This window comes from Siphateles boraxobius, unplaced genomic scaffold (assembly GCF_051911475.1).
Source record: "Siphateles boraxobius isolate OS27281-9 unplaced genomic scaffold, OSU_SipBor_1 92, whole genome shotgun sequence".
Lineage (NCBI taxonomy): Eukaryota > Metazoa > Chordata > Actinopteri > Cypriniformes > Leuciscidae > Siphateles > Siphateles boraxobius.
The window spans coordinates 67,501-85,596 of record NW_027509222.1 but is presented as its reverse complement, the minus strand read 5'-3'; the positions used below and the strand labels follow the sequence as shown (position 1 = coordinate 85,596).

General features: G+C 38.3%; 1 protein-coding gene across 1 annotated transcript in view; it reads right to left on the bottom strand.

The window, feature by feature from the left end:
• Nucleotides 1-512: 512 nt before the first annotated feature.
• Nucleotides 513-18,096, bottom strand: part of tcf7 (transcription factor 7) — a 77,201-nt gene continuing 59,617 nt past the window's right edge. Inside the window, exons 10-11 of the mRNA XM_077224751.1 lie at nt 9,782-9,854; nt 513-2,396 (exon numbers count right to left, since the gene is read on the bottom strand). Coding sequence (XP_077080866.1) covers nt 2,165-2,396; nt 9,782-9,854 — 305 coding nt within the window. The 3' untranslated portion in view covers nt 513-2,164. The remainder of the gene's footprint in view (nt 2,397-9,781; nt 9,855-18,096) is intronic.

Sequence of the window (18,096 nt, the reverse complement as noted above, 5' to 3'; positions counted from 1 at the left end):
TCAATAATTTGTTGATGTTAATTAAATGTTAATTTCTGATATATTCATGAATGTGATAGCTACTAGTAAGACAGTAATTTTTAGATATCTAAAATGATTCTAATTATCGATATCAGAAATACATTTTCAGATATCAAACATGACAAATGTAATGTTGAAATATATTTACAGATAAAGTAACATTTCAACTAGTGACAATTGAGTTCTCGATATCAGAAATTTATATGTTTACTAGTAACAAAGTAATTATTGAAATCAAAAATCATGATTTTTTTTTTTACTTGTAAGAAATCAATTCTTGATAATTGAATTTGAATGTCAGCCTATGGTGTAAATACAATTACAGATATCAAGAATTATAGTTTTTATAAGTGGAATGAGCTGATATCAAGAACTCAAATCCTGGTAATGAATAAAAGGCCAGTTTTCTGAGAGTTGGTGCTGAGTGTCTTCGAGTCCGTGGATGAGGCACATTAGAAGTGTGTCAGGAACAATGAAAGATCACCTTTAAACAGAGTTTTCAAAATATTTTAATAAATCTAGAGAATGATTGTTACATCAGAAGCGAAAGTAAGAGCTGGCTCCCTCTGCTGGCGTGACTGAGACAGACCCGAGTGAACACACACACACACACACACACACACACACACAAAGCAGAGTTTCTGAAACATACGAAATACATGCACATACTTCATTTCAAACGCTGACGTTTGGATGTATGACAGGCGTAGCAGAGTACAGATCTACACAACAAAAACTTAAAAATGGCACTGGTAAGAAGAAAAGTAAACAGCCCAAGATTTTTTTTTGTTTTTTTTTTCTCTTTACATAAAAACATATAAAAGTTTAGTTATTTACGGACTTTCATATCTATAAAAGAATAAGTTTTACAACACATTTACTTGAATTGAGAACTTTTCAGTGATGTAGAGACATGGCGTTTAAATGATCGATTATCGTCAGTCGTGAGCCGTTTTAACACACAGTGGCTGAATCTCACCAAGAAATATACAGATCATACTACACAAAAGCAAGAGATGAAGGAAGAAATCCATTTCATGCGAAGAAAATCGAGGCTTTAAGACTATTCAGTCTCTTTGGATTGTGACAATACAGTCATGAGAATTTGGCGGGAATGTGTTTAATTGAAGATGCATAAGTTCATTTCTGCTACTGTAATTGTACTTTCTAATGAGAATCAGACAATAATGAGAACATTATTAAGAAAATCATATTTAACCCTCTGGTACTGTTCGTGTGTCGGTCAAAAAAGACCTCTTTAACTATATTTTAGTTTGATAATTTTTTTTATTAAATATTTTTAGGGGATTTTATAGTACTAAATTATATTTATGCAGTAGTTATTTATTTATTCACTTTGTGAGCTTAGCCCTGAAAATTTAATTTCCAACTTAAACTGTCATACATCTTAAGTTTGATCTCTTTTTAAAGACGACACTTGGCAGATTATTGCTGAAGTGAAACGTTTAATAAGTTAATTATTGTAATGAAAAAATCTTTTTTCAATTTTTATATGAAATATATATTTTCCAAAACATGTTTTACTCTAAAAATGTGAGAAAATCAAAGCCATAAATCTAAACGAGCTGTTTTCCAAATTTGAGCCTGATATCTCCAAAAAATGATCTTTCAGTGTGTGTGTGTGTGTGTGTGTGTGGCTGCAGTACCGAACGCTTCCGCTAGAGGAAATTCGTCATTTTTCAGCTTCTCGCGAGACTATTCTTTTCAGGTCCATTTAACCTTTTCGAATCATGGCCATATTTTTTTCTTGTTCACATAGCAAGTGCCAAAATCTTCACCAAGTTTCGTACCATTCCTATGAAGCGAATAAAAGTACTATTTTTCGGCTAAAAATGACTGAACAGCACTAGAGGATTAATATATATTGTTTCATATATAATTGTCCGAACTACAGTAACAAAAATGAGAGGTTGTTTTTGCATTATGGTAATGAAAACAATAATATGCTCAATTGTCAAAAGAATAAAAGAGAGAAAACATTCTTCATGAGATTCACCCACGAGAAAAACGAATGCCACGACTTCCTAAAAAGATGAATGACAGGCCACAAATTTTTTTTTTCTTTTTTTTTTTTGGAGTAAACAGGAGCAAAGAGAACGTGAGGAATGAGTCTCGGCATGGGTTATTGTGGCTGGCGTGTCGTGCTCTCTGTTTTAATTCTGCTGAAGTGGAGAGAGAGTCTGGGCGGGCGGGCGGAGCGTTTGCCACTCTGTGGGCGGGGCCTGTTGATGGGGGAGGCGGGGCTTGGTAGGTGATTGACAGGTGAGGGGGAGGAGTCTATAGCACTTCCATCGGAAGAATGGGGGCTGGCGCAGCGTCCTCGTTGAAGGTAGCGAATGCACTTCTTTTTCCTCCTAGGAACAGTCAAGAGAGTTATCTGTGAATAAAGCGTGGATGTGAAACGTCACAAATATGAACTATGACAGAAAATAAAAGCACACAAAAAACAAAGGTAACACTTTATTTTAAGGTGTCATTGTTACAGTGTAATTATATATTTAAGTACTGAGTAATATTAACTACATGTACTGACTAGGATTAGGGTTTGGTTGAGGGTTAGTTGCATGTAATTATGCATAATTTATTGTTATTACTACGGTACATACATGAAATCTATGTAACGGACACTGTAAAATAAAGTGTTACCAAAACGAACAGTTATGCAAGAAAATGAGCTACTGCTCTACCCTTTGTTATCTAAGTCACATGACGATGTCGTAACCCACGCATTTGTGCTCAAAACCGGCGTGTGAATGTTTTCATTCAGAAATTACGACTCTTCAGTAAGTTCACACATAAATCTAAATTTAAGATACATTTTTGAACCAACTTAAACCTTAAAGTTAAAAAGATCAGAGCCAGACAGCAACAGTGTCGGTACATGGGGATTCAACACGGCCCAGATGTGGGCCGGATCTTTCAACCTAACAGTCAATTAGATAATAAAACATAAATCAAATTCAGGAAAAACCTATTTAAAACCACCAAGGCATGTTTTCCACACTGCGTTCTCAAGCAGGAACGAGGTTTAGTCCTACTTAAATAAAGATTGTAATCATTAAAATGAGGAAGAATGACGAATGAGGATCATAAGATTTGTGTGGACTATATGCAAATATCATGTGAAACTTTCTAAGGACAGCACTAAGAAAAAAAAAACATCTTAAATGGTTAAAATGCAAATCAGGCATCATCTAATTAAATATGCACTAATTTGCATACATTTCCAGAGCATACATCTGCACAATGGATAAAGCCAGGTTTAAAATTCTTGTTTGATTTTGTTGACATTAGAATCAAAGGGTAAAATACATTTTCCCCATGTAGGATATGTATTGCTCTATAAATCAGGTGAATGATATGATATGAATATAAATTGGAATAACACTGTAAAGTTTGGTGTGTGTGAAGCTTCTAAAGTGGAGATTTCTAATCTTTAGTCACAAATAGACAAAAGTGTAATGAAATAAAAACTTAAATGTGTATTGTGGATTTTTCTTTCCACTCGTCTGAAAGGAGACAAAATGCATGAAAAAACAATGTTTTTGGACTTTAGGAATAGTTGGAATAGAGAAGGAATAGTTTGTCCTAAAATGAAGTGGTCTTTAACTTTGAAATGCTGTTGTTGTATCATGCATGAGATTGGGTAGTGTTGAAGTAGAAAGTGTTATCAGGTATCGTCTGTAAACCGCAGCGCTACCAAACCACAGTGCCAACCCGTCAGGAGAGCCTGGAGATCAGATCCACCGCAGTCACTTCAGACACAAATCAAAGTCTCACACACACACACACACACACACTCTCGCCCGCATCAAAGTGTCCCTGACAGGAGCGTTAGCAGCGCTCGGCCACCGCAGGAAACTGAGCTTAACGATGTGAAGCTCGAGCTCATGCTGACCACAGCGAGCAGACGTTCACTGGAGGCACACGAGGAGGCGTGAGCTGAACACTTCAACGTTCGGGATGATTCCACAGACGTCACTCGTGTTGCGTCATTCTGCACTTCTAGCATGGACTAGCATTGTTATTTGTGTTATTTTGTTACTCGTTACTCTTGCTGCACGATTGAGCTTCTCAAGAACCAATGAGGTTCATTCTCGTGTTACGCAGCTCGTTTGAGCTTCTCAAGAACCAATGAGGTTCATTCTAGTGTTACGCAGCTCGTTTGAGCTTCTCAAGAACCAATGAGGTTCATCTCGTGTTACGCAGCTCGTTTGAGCTTCTCAAGAACCAATGAGGTTCATTCTAGTGTTACGCAGCTCGTTTGAGCTTCTCAAGAACCAATGAGGTTCATTCTAGTGTTACGCAGCACGTTTGAGCTTCTCAAGAACCAATGAGGTTCATCTCGTGTTACGCAGCTCGTTTGAGCTTCTCAAGAACCAATGAGGTTCATCTCGTGTTACGCAGCACGTTTGAGCTTCTCAAGAGCCAATGAGGTTCATTCTCGTGTTACGCAGCTCGTTTGAGCTTCTCAAGAACCAATGAGGTTCATTCTCGTGTAACGCAGCACGTTTGAGCTTCTGCAAGAACCAATGAGGTTCATCTCGTGTTACGCAGCTCGTTTGAGCTTCTCAAGAACCAATGAGGTTCATTCTCGTGTTACTTAGCACGTTTGAGCTTCTCAAGAGCCAATGAGGTTCATTCTAGTGTTACGCATCACGTTTGAGCTTCTCAAGAACCAATGAGGTTCATTCTAGTGTTACGCAGCACGTTTGAGCTTCTCAAGAGCCAATGAGGTTCATCTCGTGTTACGCAGCACGTTTGAGCTTCTCAAGAACCAATGAGGTTCATTCTCGTGTTACGCAGGACGTTTGAGCTTCTCAAGAACCAATGAGGTTCATTCTAGTGTTACGCAGCCCGTTTGAGCTTCTCAAGAACCAATGAGGTTCATCTCGTGTTACGCAGCACGTTTGAGCTTCTCAAGAGCCAATGAGGTTCATCTCGTGTTACGCAGCTCGTTTGAGCTTCTCAAGAACCAATGAGGTTCATTCTCGTGTTACTTAGCACGTTTGAGCTTCTCAAGAGCCAATGAGGTTCATCTCGTGTTACACAGCACGTTTGAGCTTCTCAAGAGCCAATGAGGTTCATTCTAGTGTTACGCAGCACATTTGAGCTTCTCAAGAGCCAATGAGGTTCATTCTAGTGTTACGCAGCACGTTTGAGCTTCTCAAGAACCAATGAGGTTCATTCTAGTATTACGCAGCACGTTTGAGCTTCTCAAGAACCAATGAGGTTCATTCTCGTGTTACGCAGCACGTTTGAGCTTCTCAAGAGCCAATGAGGTTCATTCTAGTGTTACGCAGCACGTTTGAGCTTCTCAAGAGCCAATGAGGTTCATTCTCGTGTTACACAGCACGTTTGAGCTTCTCAAGAACCAATGAGGTTCATCTCGTGTTACGCAGCACGTTTGAGCTTCTCAAGAGCCAATGAGGTTCATTCTAGTGTTACGCAGCACGTTTGAGCTTCTCAAGAACCAATGAGGTTCATCTTGTGTTACGCAGCGCGTTTGAGCTTTTCAAGAACCAATGAGGTTCATTCTAGTGTTACACAGCACGTTTGAGCTTCTCAAGAACCAATGAAGTTCATTCTCGTGTTACACAGCACGTTTGAGCTTCTCAAGAACCAATGAGGTTCATTCTCGTGTAACGCAGCACGTTTGAGCTTCTGCAAGAACCAATGAGGTTCATTCTCGTATTACGCAGCACGTTTGAGCTTCTCAAGAACCAATGAGGTTCATTCTCGTGTTACGCAGCACGTTTGAGCTTCTCAAGAACCAATGAGATTCATTCTAGTGTTACACAGCACGTTTGAGCTTCTCAAGAACCAATGAGGTTCATTCTCGTGTTACACAGCACGTTTGAGCTTCTCAAGAACCAATGAGGTTCATTCTCGTGTAACGCAGCACGTTTGACCTTCTGCAACAACCAATGAGGTTCATCTCGTGTTAAGCAGCACGTTTGAGCTTCTCAAGAACCAATGAGGTTCATTCTAGTGTTACGCAGCACTTTGAGCTTCTCAAGGACCAATGAGGTTCATTCTCGTGTAACGCAGCACGTTTGAGCTTCTCAAGAACCAATGAGGTTCATCTCGTGTTACGCAGCACGTTTGAGCTTCTCAAGAGCCAATGAGGTTCATTCTCGTGTTAAGCAGCACGTTTGAGCTTCTCAAGAGCCAATGAGGTTCATTCTCGTGTTAAGCAGCACGTTTGAGCTTCTCAAGAGCCAATGAGGTTCATCTCGTGTTACGCAGCACGTTTGAGCTTCTCAAGAGCCAATGAGGTTCATTCTAGTGTTACACAGCACATTTGAGCTTCTCAAGGACCAATGAGGTTCATTCTAGTGTTACGCAGCACGTTTGAGCTTCTCAAGAACCAATGAGGTTCATTCTCGTGTTAAGCAGCACGTTTGAGCTTCTCAAGAGCCAATGAGGTTCATCTCGTGTTACGCAGCACGTTTGAGCTTCTCAAGAGCCAATGAGGTTCATTCTAGTGTTACACAGCACATTTGAGCTTCTCAAGGACCAATGAGGTTCATTCTAGTGTTACGCAGCACGTTTGAGCTTCTCAAGAACCAATGAGGTTCATCTTGTGTTACGCAGCGCGTTTGAGCTTTTCAAGAACCAATGAGGTTCATTCTAGTGTTACACAGCACGTTTGAGCTTCTCAAGAACCAATGAAGTTCATTCTCGTGTTACACAGCACGTTTGAGCTTCTCAAGAACCAATGAGGTTCATTCTCGTGTTAAGCAGCACGTTTGAGCTTCTCAAGAGCCAATGAGGTTCATCTCGTGTTACGCAGCACGTTTGAGCTTCTCAAGAGCCAATGAGGTTCATTCTCGTGTTAAGCAGCACGTTTGAGCTTCTCAAGAGCCAATGAGGTTCATCTCGTGTTACGCAGCACGTTTGAGCTTCTCAAGAGCCAATGAGGTTCATTCTAGTGTTACACAGCACATTTGAGCTTCTCAAGGACCAATGAGGTTCATTCTAGTGTTACGCAGCACGTTTGAGCTTCTCAAGAACCAATGAGGTTCATCTTGTGTTACGCAGCGCGTTTGAGCTTTTCAAGAACCAATGAGGTTCATTCTAGTGTTACACAGCACGTTTGAGCTTCTCAAGAACCAATGAAGTTCATTCTCGTGTTACACAGCACGTTTGAGCTTCTCAAGAACCAATGAGGTTCATTCTCGTGTAACGCAGCACGTTTGAGCTTCTGCAAGAACCAATGAGGTTCATTCTCGTGTTACGCAGCACGTTTGAGCTTCTCAAGAACCAATGAGGTTCATTCTCGTGATACGCAGCACGTTTGAGCTTCTCAAGAACCAATGAGGTTCATTCTCGTGTTACACCGCACGTTTGAGCTTCTCAAGAACCAATGAGGTTCATTCTCGAGTAACGCAGCACGTTTGAGCTTCTGCAACAACCAATGAGGTTCATCTCGTGTTAAGCAGCACGTTTGAGCTTCTCAAGAACCAATGAGGTTCATTCTAGTGTTACGCAGCACTTTGAGCTTCTCAAGGACCAATGAGGTTCATTCTCGTGTAACGCAGCACGTTTGAGCTTCTCAAGAACCAATGAGGTTCATCTCGTGTTACGCAGCACGTTTGAGCTTCTCAAGAGCCAATGAGGTTCATTCTCGTGTTAAGCAGCACGTTTGAGCTTCTCAAGAGCCAATGAGGTTCATCTCGTGTTACGCAGCACGTTTGAGCTTCTCAAGAGCCAATGAGGTTCATTCTAGTGTTACACAGCACATTTGAGCTTCTCAAGAGCCAATGAGGTTCATTCTAGTGTTACGCAGCTCGTTTGAGCTTCTCAAGAACCAATGAGGTTCATTCTAGTGTTACGCAGCTCGTTTGAGCTTCTCAAGAACCAATGAGGTTCATTCTCGTGTTACGCAGCACGTTTGAGCTTCTCAAGAGCCAATGAGGTTCATCTCGTGTAACGCATCACGTTTGAGCTTCTGCAAGAACCAATAAGGTTCATTCTCGTGTTACGCAGCACGTTTGAGCTCCTCAAGAACCAATGAGGTTCATTCTCGTGTTACGCAGCACGTTTGAGCTTCTGCAAGAACCAATGAGGTTCATTCTCGTGTTACGCAGCACGTTTGAGCTTCTCAAGAGCCAATGAGGTTCATCTCGTGTTACGCAGCACGTTTGCGCTTCTCAAGAACCAACGAGGTTCATTCTCGTGTTAAGCAGCACGTTTGAGCTTCTGCAAGAACCAATGAGGTTCATCTCGTGTTAAGCAGCACATTTGAGCTTCTCAAGAACCAATGAGGTTCATCTCGTGTTACGCAGCACGTTTGAGCTTCTGCAAGAACCAATGAGGTTCATCTCGTGTTACGCAGCACGTTTGAGCCTCGCAAGAACCAATGAGGTTCATTCTCGTGTTACACAGCACGTTTGAGCTTCTCAAGGACCAATGAGGTTCATCTCGTGTTACGCAGCACGTTTGAGCTTCTCAAGGACCAATGAGGTTCATTCTAGTGTTACGCAGCACGTTTGAGCTTCTCAAGAACCAATGAGGTTCATTCTCGTGTTACGCAGCACGTTTGAGCTTCTCAAGGACCAATGAGGTTCATCTCGTGTTACGCAGCACGTTTGAGCTTCTGCAAGAACCAATGAGGTTCATCTCGTTTTACGCAGCACGTTTGAGCTTCTGCAAGAACCAATGAGGTTCATTCTCGTGTTACGCAGCACGTTTGAGCTTCAGCAAGAACCAATGAGGTTCATTCTCATATTATGCAGCACGTTTGAGCTTCTCAAGAACCAATGAGGTTCATTCTCATGTCACGCAGCACGTTTGAGCTTCTCAAGAACCAATGAGGTTCATTCTCGTGTTACACAGCACGTTTGAGCTTCTCAAGAACCAATGAGGTTCATTCTCGTGTTACACAGCACGTTTGAGCTTCTCAAGAACCAATGAGGTTCATTCTCGTGTTACACAGCACGTTTGAGCTTCTCAAGAACCAATGAGTTCATTCTCGTGTTACACAGCACGTTTGAGCTTCTCAAGAACCAATGAGGTTCATTCTCGTGTTACACAGCACATTTGAGCTTCTCAAGAACCAATGAAGTTCATTCTCGTGTTACGCAGCACGTTTGAGCTTCTCAAGAACCAATGAGGTTCATTCTCGTGTCACGCAGCACGTTTGAGCTTCTCAAGAACCAATGAGGTTCATTCTCGTGTCACGCAGCACGTTTGAGCTTCTCAAGAACCAATGAGGTTCATCTCGTGTCACGCAGCACGCTTTCTTTCTCATTAAATTTACTACTTTTCACTGGCTGTCAATGTCCCCTAAATGATTGTCTTTTTTGATTATGACTTTTTGAATGATTAAGAATTTGTCAATATTTAATTTTTTCGGTCTTACCTTTCCTTTTATGGTATTTGGATGTTTAATGATATGTTGTAAAGCATATTGGTAAATAAACTTTGACTTTGTATATCTGCACTTTTACTCAGTCACTTTATTTTTTGTGTGTTTCGTCCTCCACTGTGCACAAGTAATGACTGGTTGGTTCACACAGGACTACGACTCAAAGCTTGATGGACAGAGCCGAAACAGTGAAGGCGTTTGTAGCGCATCGGTTTCATTAAAGCAGAGCTGGGAAACTGTCCTGCAGAGTTTCGCTCTTGAAACGAACAGGATCAGGGCTGGAGCTGAACTCTGCAGGACAGCGCAGTTAAAGAGCACTCATGTTAGTGACAGATTCATGCGGGACAGAAGGACAGTAGTACACACCTGCAGGGGCCACACCAGTCCGTTTGTTGGTTGAGCCCAAAGCGAGCACGGCATTTCTTTGGCGAGCCGGGGTCTAAGCGAAAGGCAGCATGCGTGAGCACGGGGAAAGAGCCAGCGCCAGAGACAGAAGATTGAGTGAAGGAGATGTAGGGAAAGAGGCCGCCAAGCCAGAGAAGTTAGCCATCCGCACACCAGGAGAAACAGAAAAGCAATCTCAATCAAGACAGTCAGAGCGCCCCCTCATAAACAGAGCCCTCGCTGCAAATAAATGGAGCTACATATCATATCATGTAGTCTGTGCATACTACCTACTACTGCATGTAATATACAACAAACTGCATATGTTGCTGATGACGTCAAAACGAAAGCAGCAAAAGTGCCACGGTGTATTTAAAGGGATAGTTCATCCAAAAATGAAAATAAGCCCATGATTTACTCACCCTCATGTCATCCTAGGTGTATATGACGTTCTTCTTTCAGACAAATACAATCAGAGTTATAATAAGAAATATCCTGGCTCTGCCAAGCATTAGAACGGCAGTGAATGGTTGTTTTATGTTTTGAAGTCCATCAAAGTGCATCTATCTATCATAAAAGCGCATCTATCCTTCATAAATGCGCATCTATCCAACATAAAAGCACACCTATCCATCATAAAAGCGCATCTATCCATCATAAAAGAGCATCTATCCATCATAAAAGTGCATCTATCCATCATAAAAGTGCATCTATCCATCATAAAAGAGCATCTATCCATCATAAAAGCGCATCTATCCAACATAAAAGTGCATCTGTCCATCATAAAAGTGCATCTATCCATCATAAAAGCGCATCTATCCAACATAAAAGCGCATCTATCCAACATAAAAGCGCATCTATACATCATAAAAGTGCATCTGTCCATCATAAAAGTGCATCTCTCCATTATAAAAGTGCATCTATCCATCATAAAAGTGCATCTCTCCATCATAAAAGTGCATCTATCCATCATAAAAGTGCATCTATCCATAATAAAAGTGCATCTATCCAACATAAAAGTGCATCTGTCCATCATAAAAGTGCATCTATCCATCATAAAAGTGCATCTATTCATCATAAAAGCGCATCTATCCAACATAAAAGCGCATCTATCCAACATAAAAGCGCATCTATACATCATAAAAGTGCATCTGTCCATCATAAAAGTGCATCTCTCCATTATAAAAGTGCATCTATCCATCATAAAAGTGCATCTCTCCATCATAAAAGTGCATCTATCCATCATAAAAGTGCATCTATTCATCATAAAAGTGCATCAATCCATCATAAAAGTGCATCTCTCCATCATAAAAGTGCATCTATCCATCATAAAAGTGCATCTGTCCATCATAAAAGTGCATCTCTCCATCATAAAAGTGCATCTCTCCATTATAAAAGTGCATCTATCCATCATAAAAGTGCATCTCTCCATCATAAAAGTGCATCTCTCCATCATAAAAGTGCATCTCTACATCATAAAAGTGCATCTATCCATCATAAAAGTGCATCTATTCATCATAAAAGTGCATCAATCCATCATAAAAGTGCATCTCTCCATCATAAAAGTGCATCTATCCATCATAAAAGTGCATCTCTCCATCATAAAAGTGCATCTATCCATCATAAAAGTGCATCTATCCATAATAACAGTGCATCTATCCAACATAAAAGTGCATCTGTCCATCATAAAAGTGCATCTATCCATCATAAAAGTGCATCTATCCATCATAAAAGTGCATCTGTCCATCATAAAACTGCATCTATCCATCATAAAAGTGCATCTGTCCATCATAAAAGCGCATCTATCCAACATAAAAGCGCATCTATCCATCATAAAAGTGCATCTGTCCATCATAAAAGTGCATCTCTCCATTATAAAAGTGCATCTATCCATCATAAAAGTGCATCTCTCCATCATAAAAGTGCATCTATCCATCATAAAAGTGCATCTATCCATCATAAAAGTGCATCTTTCAATCATAAAAGTGCATCTATCCATAATAAAAGTGCATAAGTTCATCATAAAAGCGCATCTATTCATCATAAAAGCGCATCTATCCATAATAAAAGTGCATCAATTCATCATAAAAGTGCATCTATTCATCATAAAAGTGCATCTATCCATCATAAAAGTGCATCTCTCCATCATAAAAGTGCATCTATCCATCATAAAAGTGCATCTATTCATCATAAAAGTGCATCAATCCATCATAAAAGTGCATCTCTCCATCATAAAAGTGCATCTATCCATCATAAAAGTGCATCTGTCCATCATAAAAGTGCATCTCTCCATCATAAAAGTGCATCTCTCCATTATAAAAGTGCATCTATCCATAATAAAAGTGCATAAGTTCATCATAAAAGCGCATCTATTCATCATAAAAGCGCATCTATCCATAATAAAAGTGCATCAATTCATCATAAAAGTGCATCTATTCATCATAAAAGTGCATCTATCCATCATAAAAGTGCATCTCTCCATCATAAAAGTGCATCTATCCATCATAAAAGTGCATCTATTCATCATAAAAGTGCATCAATCCATCATAAAAGTGCATCTCTCCATCATAAAAGTGCATCTATCCATCATAAAAGTGCATCTGTCCATCATAAAAGTGCATCTCTCCATCATAAAAGTGCATCTCTCCATTATAAAAGTGCATCTATCCATCATAAAAGTGCATCTCTCCATCATAAAAGTGCATCTCTCCATCATAAAAGTGCATCTCTACATCATAAAAGTGCATCTATCCATCATAAAAGTGCATCTATTCATCATAAAAGTGCATCAATCCATCATAAAAGTGCATCTCTCCATCATAAAAGTGCATCTATCCATCATAAAAGTGCATCTCTCCATCATAAAAGTGCATCTATCCATCATAAAAGTGCATCTATCCATAATAACAGTGCATCTATCCAACATAAAAGTGCATCTGTCCATCATAAAAGTGCATCTATCCATCATAAAAGTGCATCTATCCATCATAAAAGTGCATCTGTCCATCATAAAACTGCATCTATCCATCATAAAAGTGCATCTGTCCATCATAAAAGCGCATCTATCCAACATAAAAGCGCATCTATCCATCATAAAAGTGCATCTGTCCATCATAAAAGTGCATCTCTCCATTATAAAAGTGCATCTATCCATCATAAAAGTGCATCTCTCCATCATAAAAGTGCATCTATCCATCATAAAAGTGCATCTATCCATCATAAAAGTGCATCTTTCAATCATAAAAGTGCATCTATCCATAATAAAAGTGCATAAGTTCATCATAAAAGCGCATCTATTCATCATAAAAGCGCATCTATCCATAATAAAAGTGCATCAATTCATCATAAAAGTGCATCTATTCATCATAAAAGTGCATCTATCCATCATAAAAGTGCATCTCTCCATCATAAAAGTGCATCTATCCATCATAAAAGTGCATCTATCCATAATAAAAGTGCATCAATTCATCATAAAAGTGCATCTCTTCATCATAAAAGCGCATCTATCCAACATAAAAGCGCATCTATCCATCATAAAAGTGCATCTATCCATGATAAATGTGCATCAATCCATCATAAAAGTGCATCTATTCATCATAAAAGTGCATCTCTCCATCATAAAAGTGCATCTATCCATCATAAAAGTGCATCTATCCATCATAAAAGTGCATCTATCCATCATAAAAGTGCATCTATCCCTAATAAAAGTACATCAATTCATCATAAAAGTGCATCTATTCATCATAAAAGCGCATCTATCCATCATAAAAGTGCATCTATCCATCATAAAAGTGCATCTATCCATCATAAAAGTGCATCTGTCCATCATAAAAGTGCATCTATCCATCATAAAAGTGCATCTGTCCATCATAAAAGTGCATCTGTCCATCATAAAAGCGCATCTATCCAACATAAAAGCGCATCTATCCATCATAAAAGTGCATCTGTCCATCATAAAAGTGCATCTCTCCATTATAAAAGTGCATCTATCCATCATAAAAGTGCATCTCTCCATCATAAAAGTGCATCTATCCATCATAAAAGTGCATCTATCCATCATAAAAGTGCATCTTTCAATCATAAAAGTGCATCTATCCATAATAAAAGTGCAGAAGTTCATCATAAAAGCGGATCTATTCATCATAAAAGCGCATCTATCCATAATAAAAGTGCATCAATTCATCATAAAAGTGCATCTATTCATCATAAAAGTGCATCTATCCATCATAAAAGTGCATCTCTCCATCATAAAAGTGCATCTATCCATCATAAAAGTGCATCTATCCATAATAAAAGTGCATCAATTCATCATAAAAGTGCATCTATTCATCATAAAAGCGCATCTATCCAACATAAAAGCGCATCTATCCATCATAAAAGTGCATCTATCCATGATAAATGTACATCAATCCATCATAAAAGTGCATCTATCCATCATAAAAGTGCATCTATCCATCATAAAAGTGCATCTATCCCTAATAAAAGTACATCAATTCATCATAAAAGTGCATCTATTCATCATAAAAGCGCATCTATCCATCATAAAAGTGCATCTATCCATCATAAAAGTGCATCTATCCATCATAAAAGTGCATCTATCCATCATAAAAGTGCATCTATCCATCATAAAAGTGCATCTATCCATCATAAAAGCGCATCTATCCATGATAAATGTGCATCTATCCATCATAAAAGCGCATCTATCCATCATAAAAGTGCATCTATCCATAATAAAAGTGCATAAATTCATCATAAAAGTGCATCTATTCATCATAAAAGCGCATCTATCCAACATAAAAGCGCATCTATCCATCATAAAAGTGCATCTATCCATGATAAATGTGCATCTATTCATCATAAAAGCGCATCTATCCAACATAAAAGCGCATCTCTCCATCATAAAAGTGCATCTCTCCATCATAAAAGTGCATCTGTCCATCATAAAAGTGCATCTATCCTTGATAAAAGTGCATCTATCCATCATAAAAGTGCATCTCTCCATCATAAAAGTGCATCTCTCCATCATAAAAGTGCATCTATCCATCATAAAAGTGCATCTATCCATCATAAAAGTGCATCTATCCCTAATAAAAGTACATCAATTCATCATAAAAGTGCATCTATTCATCATAAAAGCGCATCTATCCATCATAAAAGTGCATCTATCCATCATAAAAGTGCATCTATCCATCATAAAAGTGCATTTGTCCATCATAAAAGTGCATCTATCCATCATAAAAGCGCATCTATCCATCATAAAAGTGCATCTATCCATGATAAATTTGCATGTATTCATCATAAAAGCGCATCTATCCAACATAAAAGTGCATCTGTCCATCATAAAAGTGCATCTATCCATCATAAAAGTGCATCTATCCATCATAAAAGCGCATCTATCCATCATAAAAGTGCATCTATCCATCATAAAAGTGCATCTATCCATCATAAAAGTGCATCTATCCATCATAAAAGCGCATCTATCCATCATAAAAGTGCATCTATCCATGATAAATGTGCATCTATCCATCATAAAAGTGCATCTATCCAACATAAAAGCGCATCTATCCATCATAAAAGTGCATCTATCTATCATAAAAGTGCATCTATCCATCATAAAAGTGCATCTATCCATCATAAAAGTGCATCTATCCATGATAAATGTGCATCAATCCATCATAAAAGTGCATCTATCCATCATAAAAGTGCATCTATTCATCATAAAAGTGCATCTATTCATCATAAAAGCGCATCTATCCATCATAAAAGTGCATCTATCCATCATAAAAGCGCATCTATCCATCATAAAAGTGCATCTATCCATGATAAATGTGCATCTATCCATCATAAAAGTGCATCTATCCAACATAAAAGCGCATCTATCCATCATAAAAGTGCATCTATCTATCATAAAAGTGCATCTATCCATCATAAAAGTGCATCTATCCATCATAAAAGTGCATCTATCCATGATAAATGTGCATCAATCCATCATAAAAGTGCATCTATTCATCATAAAAGTGCATCTCTCCATCATAAAAGTGCATCTATCCATCATAAAAGTGCATCTATCCATCATAAAAGTGCATCTATCCCTAATAAAAGTACATCAATTCATAAAAGTGCATCTATTCATCATAAAAGCGCATCTATCCATCATAAAAGTGCATCTATCCATCATAAAAGTGCATCTATCCATCATAATAGTATCTATCCATCATAAAAGTGCATCAATCCATCATAAAAGTGCATCTATCCATCATAAAAGTGCATCTATCCATCATAAAAGTGCATATATCCATCATAAAAGTGCTCCACAGTCACCGGCGGGTTAATAAAGGCCTTCTGAAGCAAAGCCATGAGTTTGTGTAAGAAAAATATCCATATTTAAAACTTTATAAAGCAAAATACCTAGCTTCCAGCCAAGCAAACATACGGATTCCACTTAAATTGTAAATAATTGCGTACGGCAGTCTGTCGGAAGCGAGAATCTTACTTTGTGTAAGAAAAATATTCATAGTTAACACATTACACATCGCTTCGCTTCAGAAGGACATTATTAACGTTGTATTTTAAAACAACTTTGATTGTATTCGTCTGAAAGAAGAATATCATATACACCTGATGACTTGAGGGCGAGTAAATCATGGGCTAATTTTCATTTTTGGGTGAACTATCCCTTTAAGCCCAAAGTATACTTCAGTTTTTTGTTTGTACGTGCAATCGAAAGTGTAGACTTTTTAAAGTATGCTCAATTTGAAAGAAAGTTGCATCCTTGTCCAGGTTACGGTATTTTTGCCTCAAAAACGTATGAGCGATAAAAATACCTTTGTAATAGTTTAAACTGGAGTTGCGTGCAGCTCTCAGGGTGTGTTCACACTTAAAGTTCGGTTTCTCTTGGAAACGATACATTAGTCCTGGTTCGCTTAACGTATATTTTACAACGTAACTTAAATCACTGGGCTAAAAGAGCGTAGTGTGAAGAGCTGTGTTTGGTTCGTTTTGGTTCATATTTCGTTCGAGCCGCCCCAGTTTATTTGGAAAACACTTCTTTTGGACAAACTAATTACTGCAAAAACAAACAAACCATTGTGCATGTGAAACTGTGGTTAGAAAGATCTGAAAAGCATGTTCTGTGCTGATGACAAATTTGTGTCATAGCATTAAAGTATAGTTTGGGCTTTTTTCAATATCACCATGGTATTTTCTGAACTAATTTGGTTTATGATAAAAATACCGTGATACGTGGATATGGTAATCATTCAGTACCATCTCCCCAAAACACATGTGGCAAACAGTAAATCTGAGTGAGTTAACTGAGCTTATGCAGAGTGATTTCTGAAACCCACTTAACTGTGGTAAAATCATAGAAACACGCCTGCAAATAAATTAATAAGGCACCAATGTTCAATAAATAGCTGCATTTATTAGCAATAATAATCCAAATAAAGGTTCTTCTGCCATGTTATTTAGTGTTAGTGTCACTGTATGTGTTTATATGCTCTGAATGCGACTCATACAGAAATAATTTACAGTTTGAATGATTATTTTTACACATGTATTTTGATATTTTCTTATATACACTCTTAAAAATAACAAAAAGCTTCTTTATGGAGTTGGTTCTGGAAGTATTTTTTCCATTCATTTTTCTTCTTTAAAGCGTTATAAGCCATGAAACAACCCGACCAGCCGAGAGGAGGATCATAACATTACAAACTTTGATTTGAAGCAAAAAACTATGTGAAAATCAGACAAAAATAAAAAGGTCCAAATCTGTGAACTTAACGGCTTCAATGAGGGATAGAACTACAGCAACATGAAGCACTGAAAAGAGTATAATCAATTTAAAAACAACCAAGGAATATAAAACTACTATAAATATTTCAAGTTTAATATATTTGAAAAATATGCATATATACGCAAAATTTTCAAGTATTGTGAGAGCGTCAGGAGATCGACTCTATTACATCATTCGCTGTGCTTCATGGGAGTGGGCGGAGTTTCGCTTGTTTCGCCTCTCTGATTGGTGGAATTGTTTGTACAGAATCATGGGTAATGTAGTTTTTCACTAAAAATTCCACTGTTTACTTATTAAAAAGAAGTTGTAATAATACGGGCCAGAAGCAAATTCCATTGATTAAGCCTGTTAGCTCACAGTAGGGCTGACTTTACAGGTTTAGAAGCTAACGATAAAAATACATTTTTTACTTTTTAAGTCAAGTTTTTACTTCCGGAACCGACTGATGCATCGATGCTTCCATGAAGAAACTTTAACATCCAAGCTTTCCGTTGCACACAAG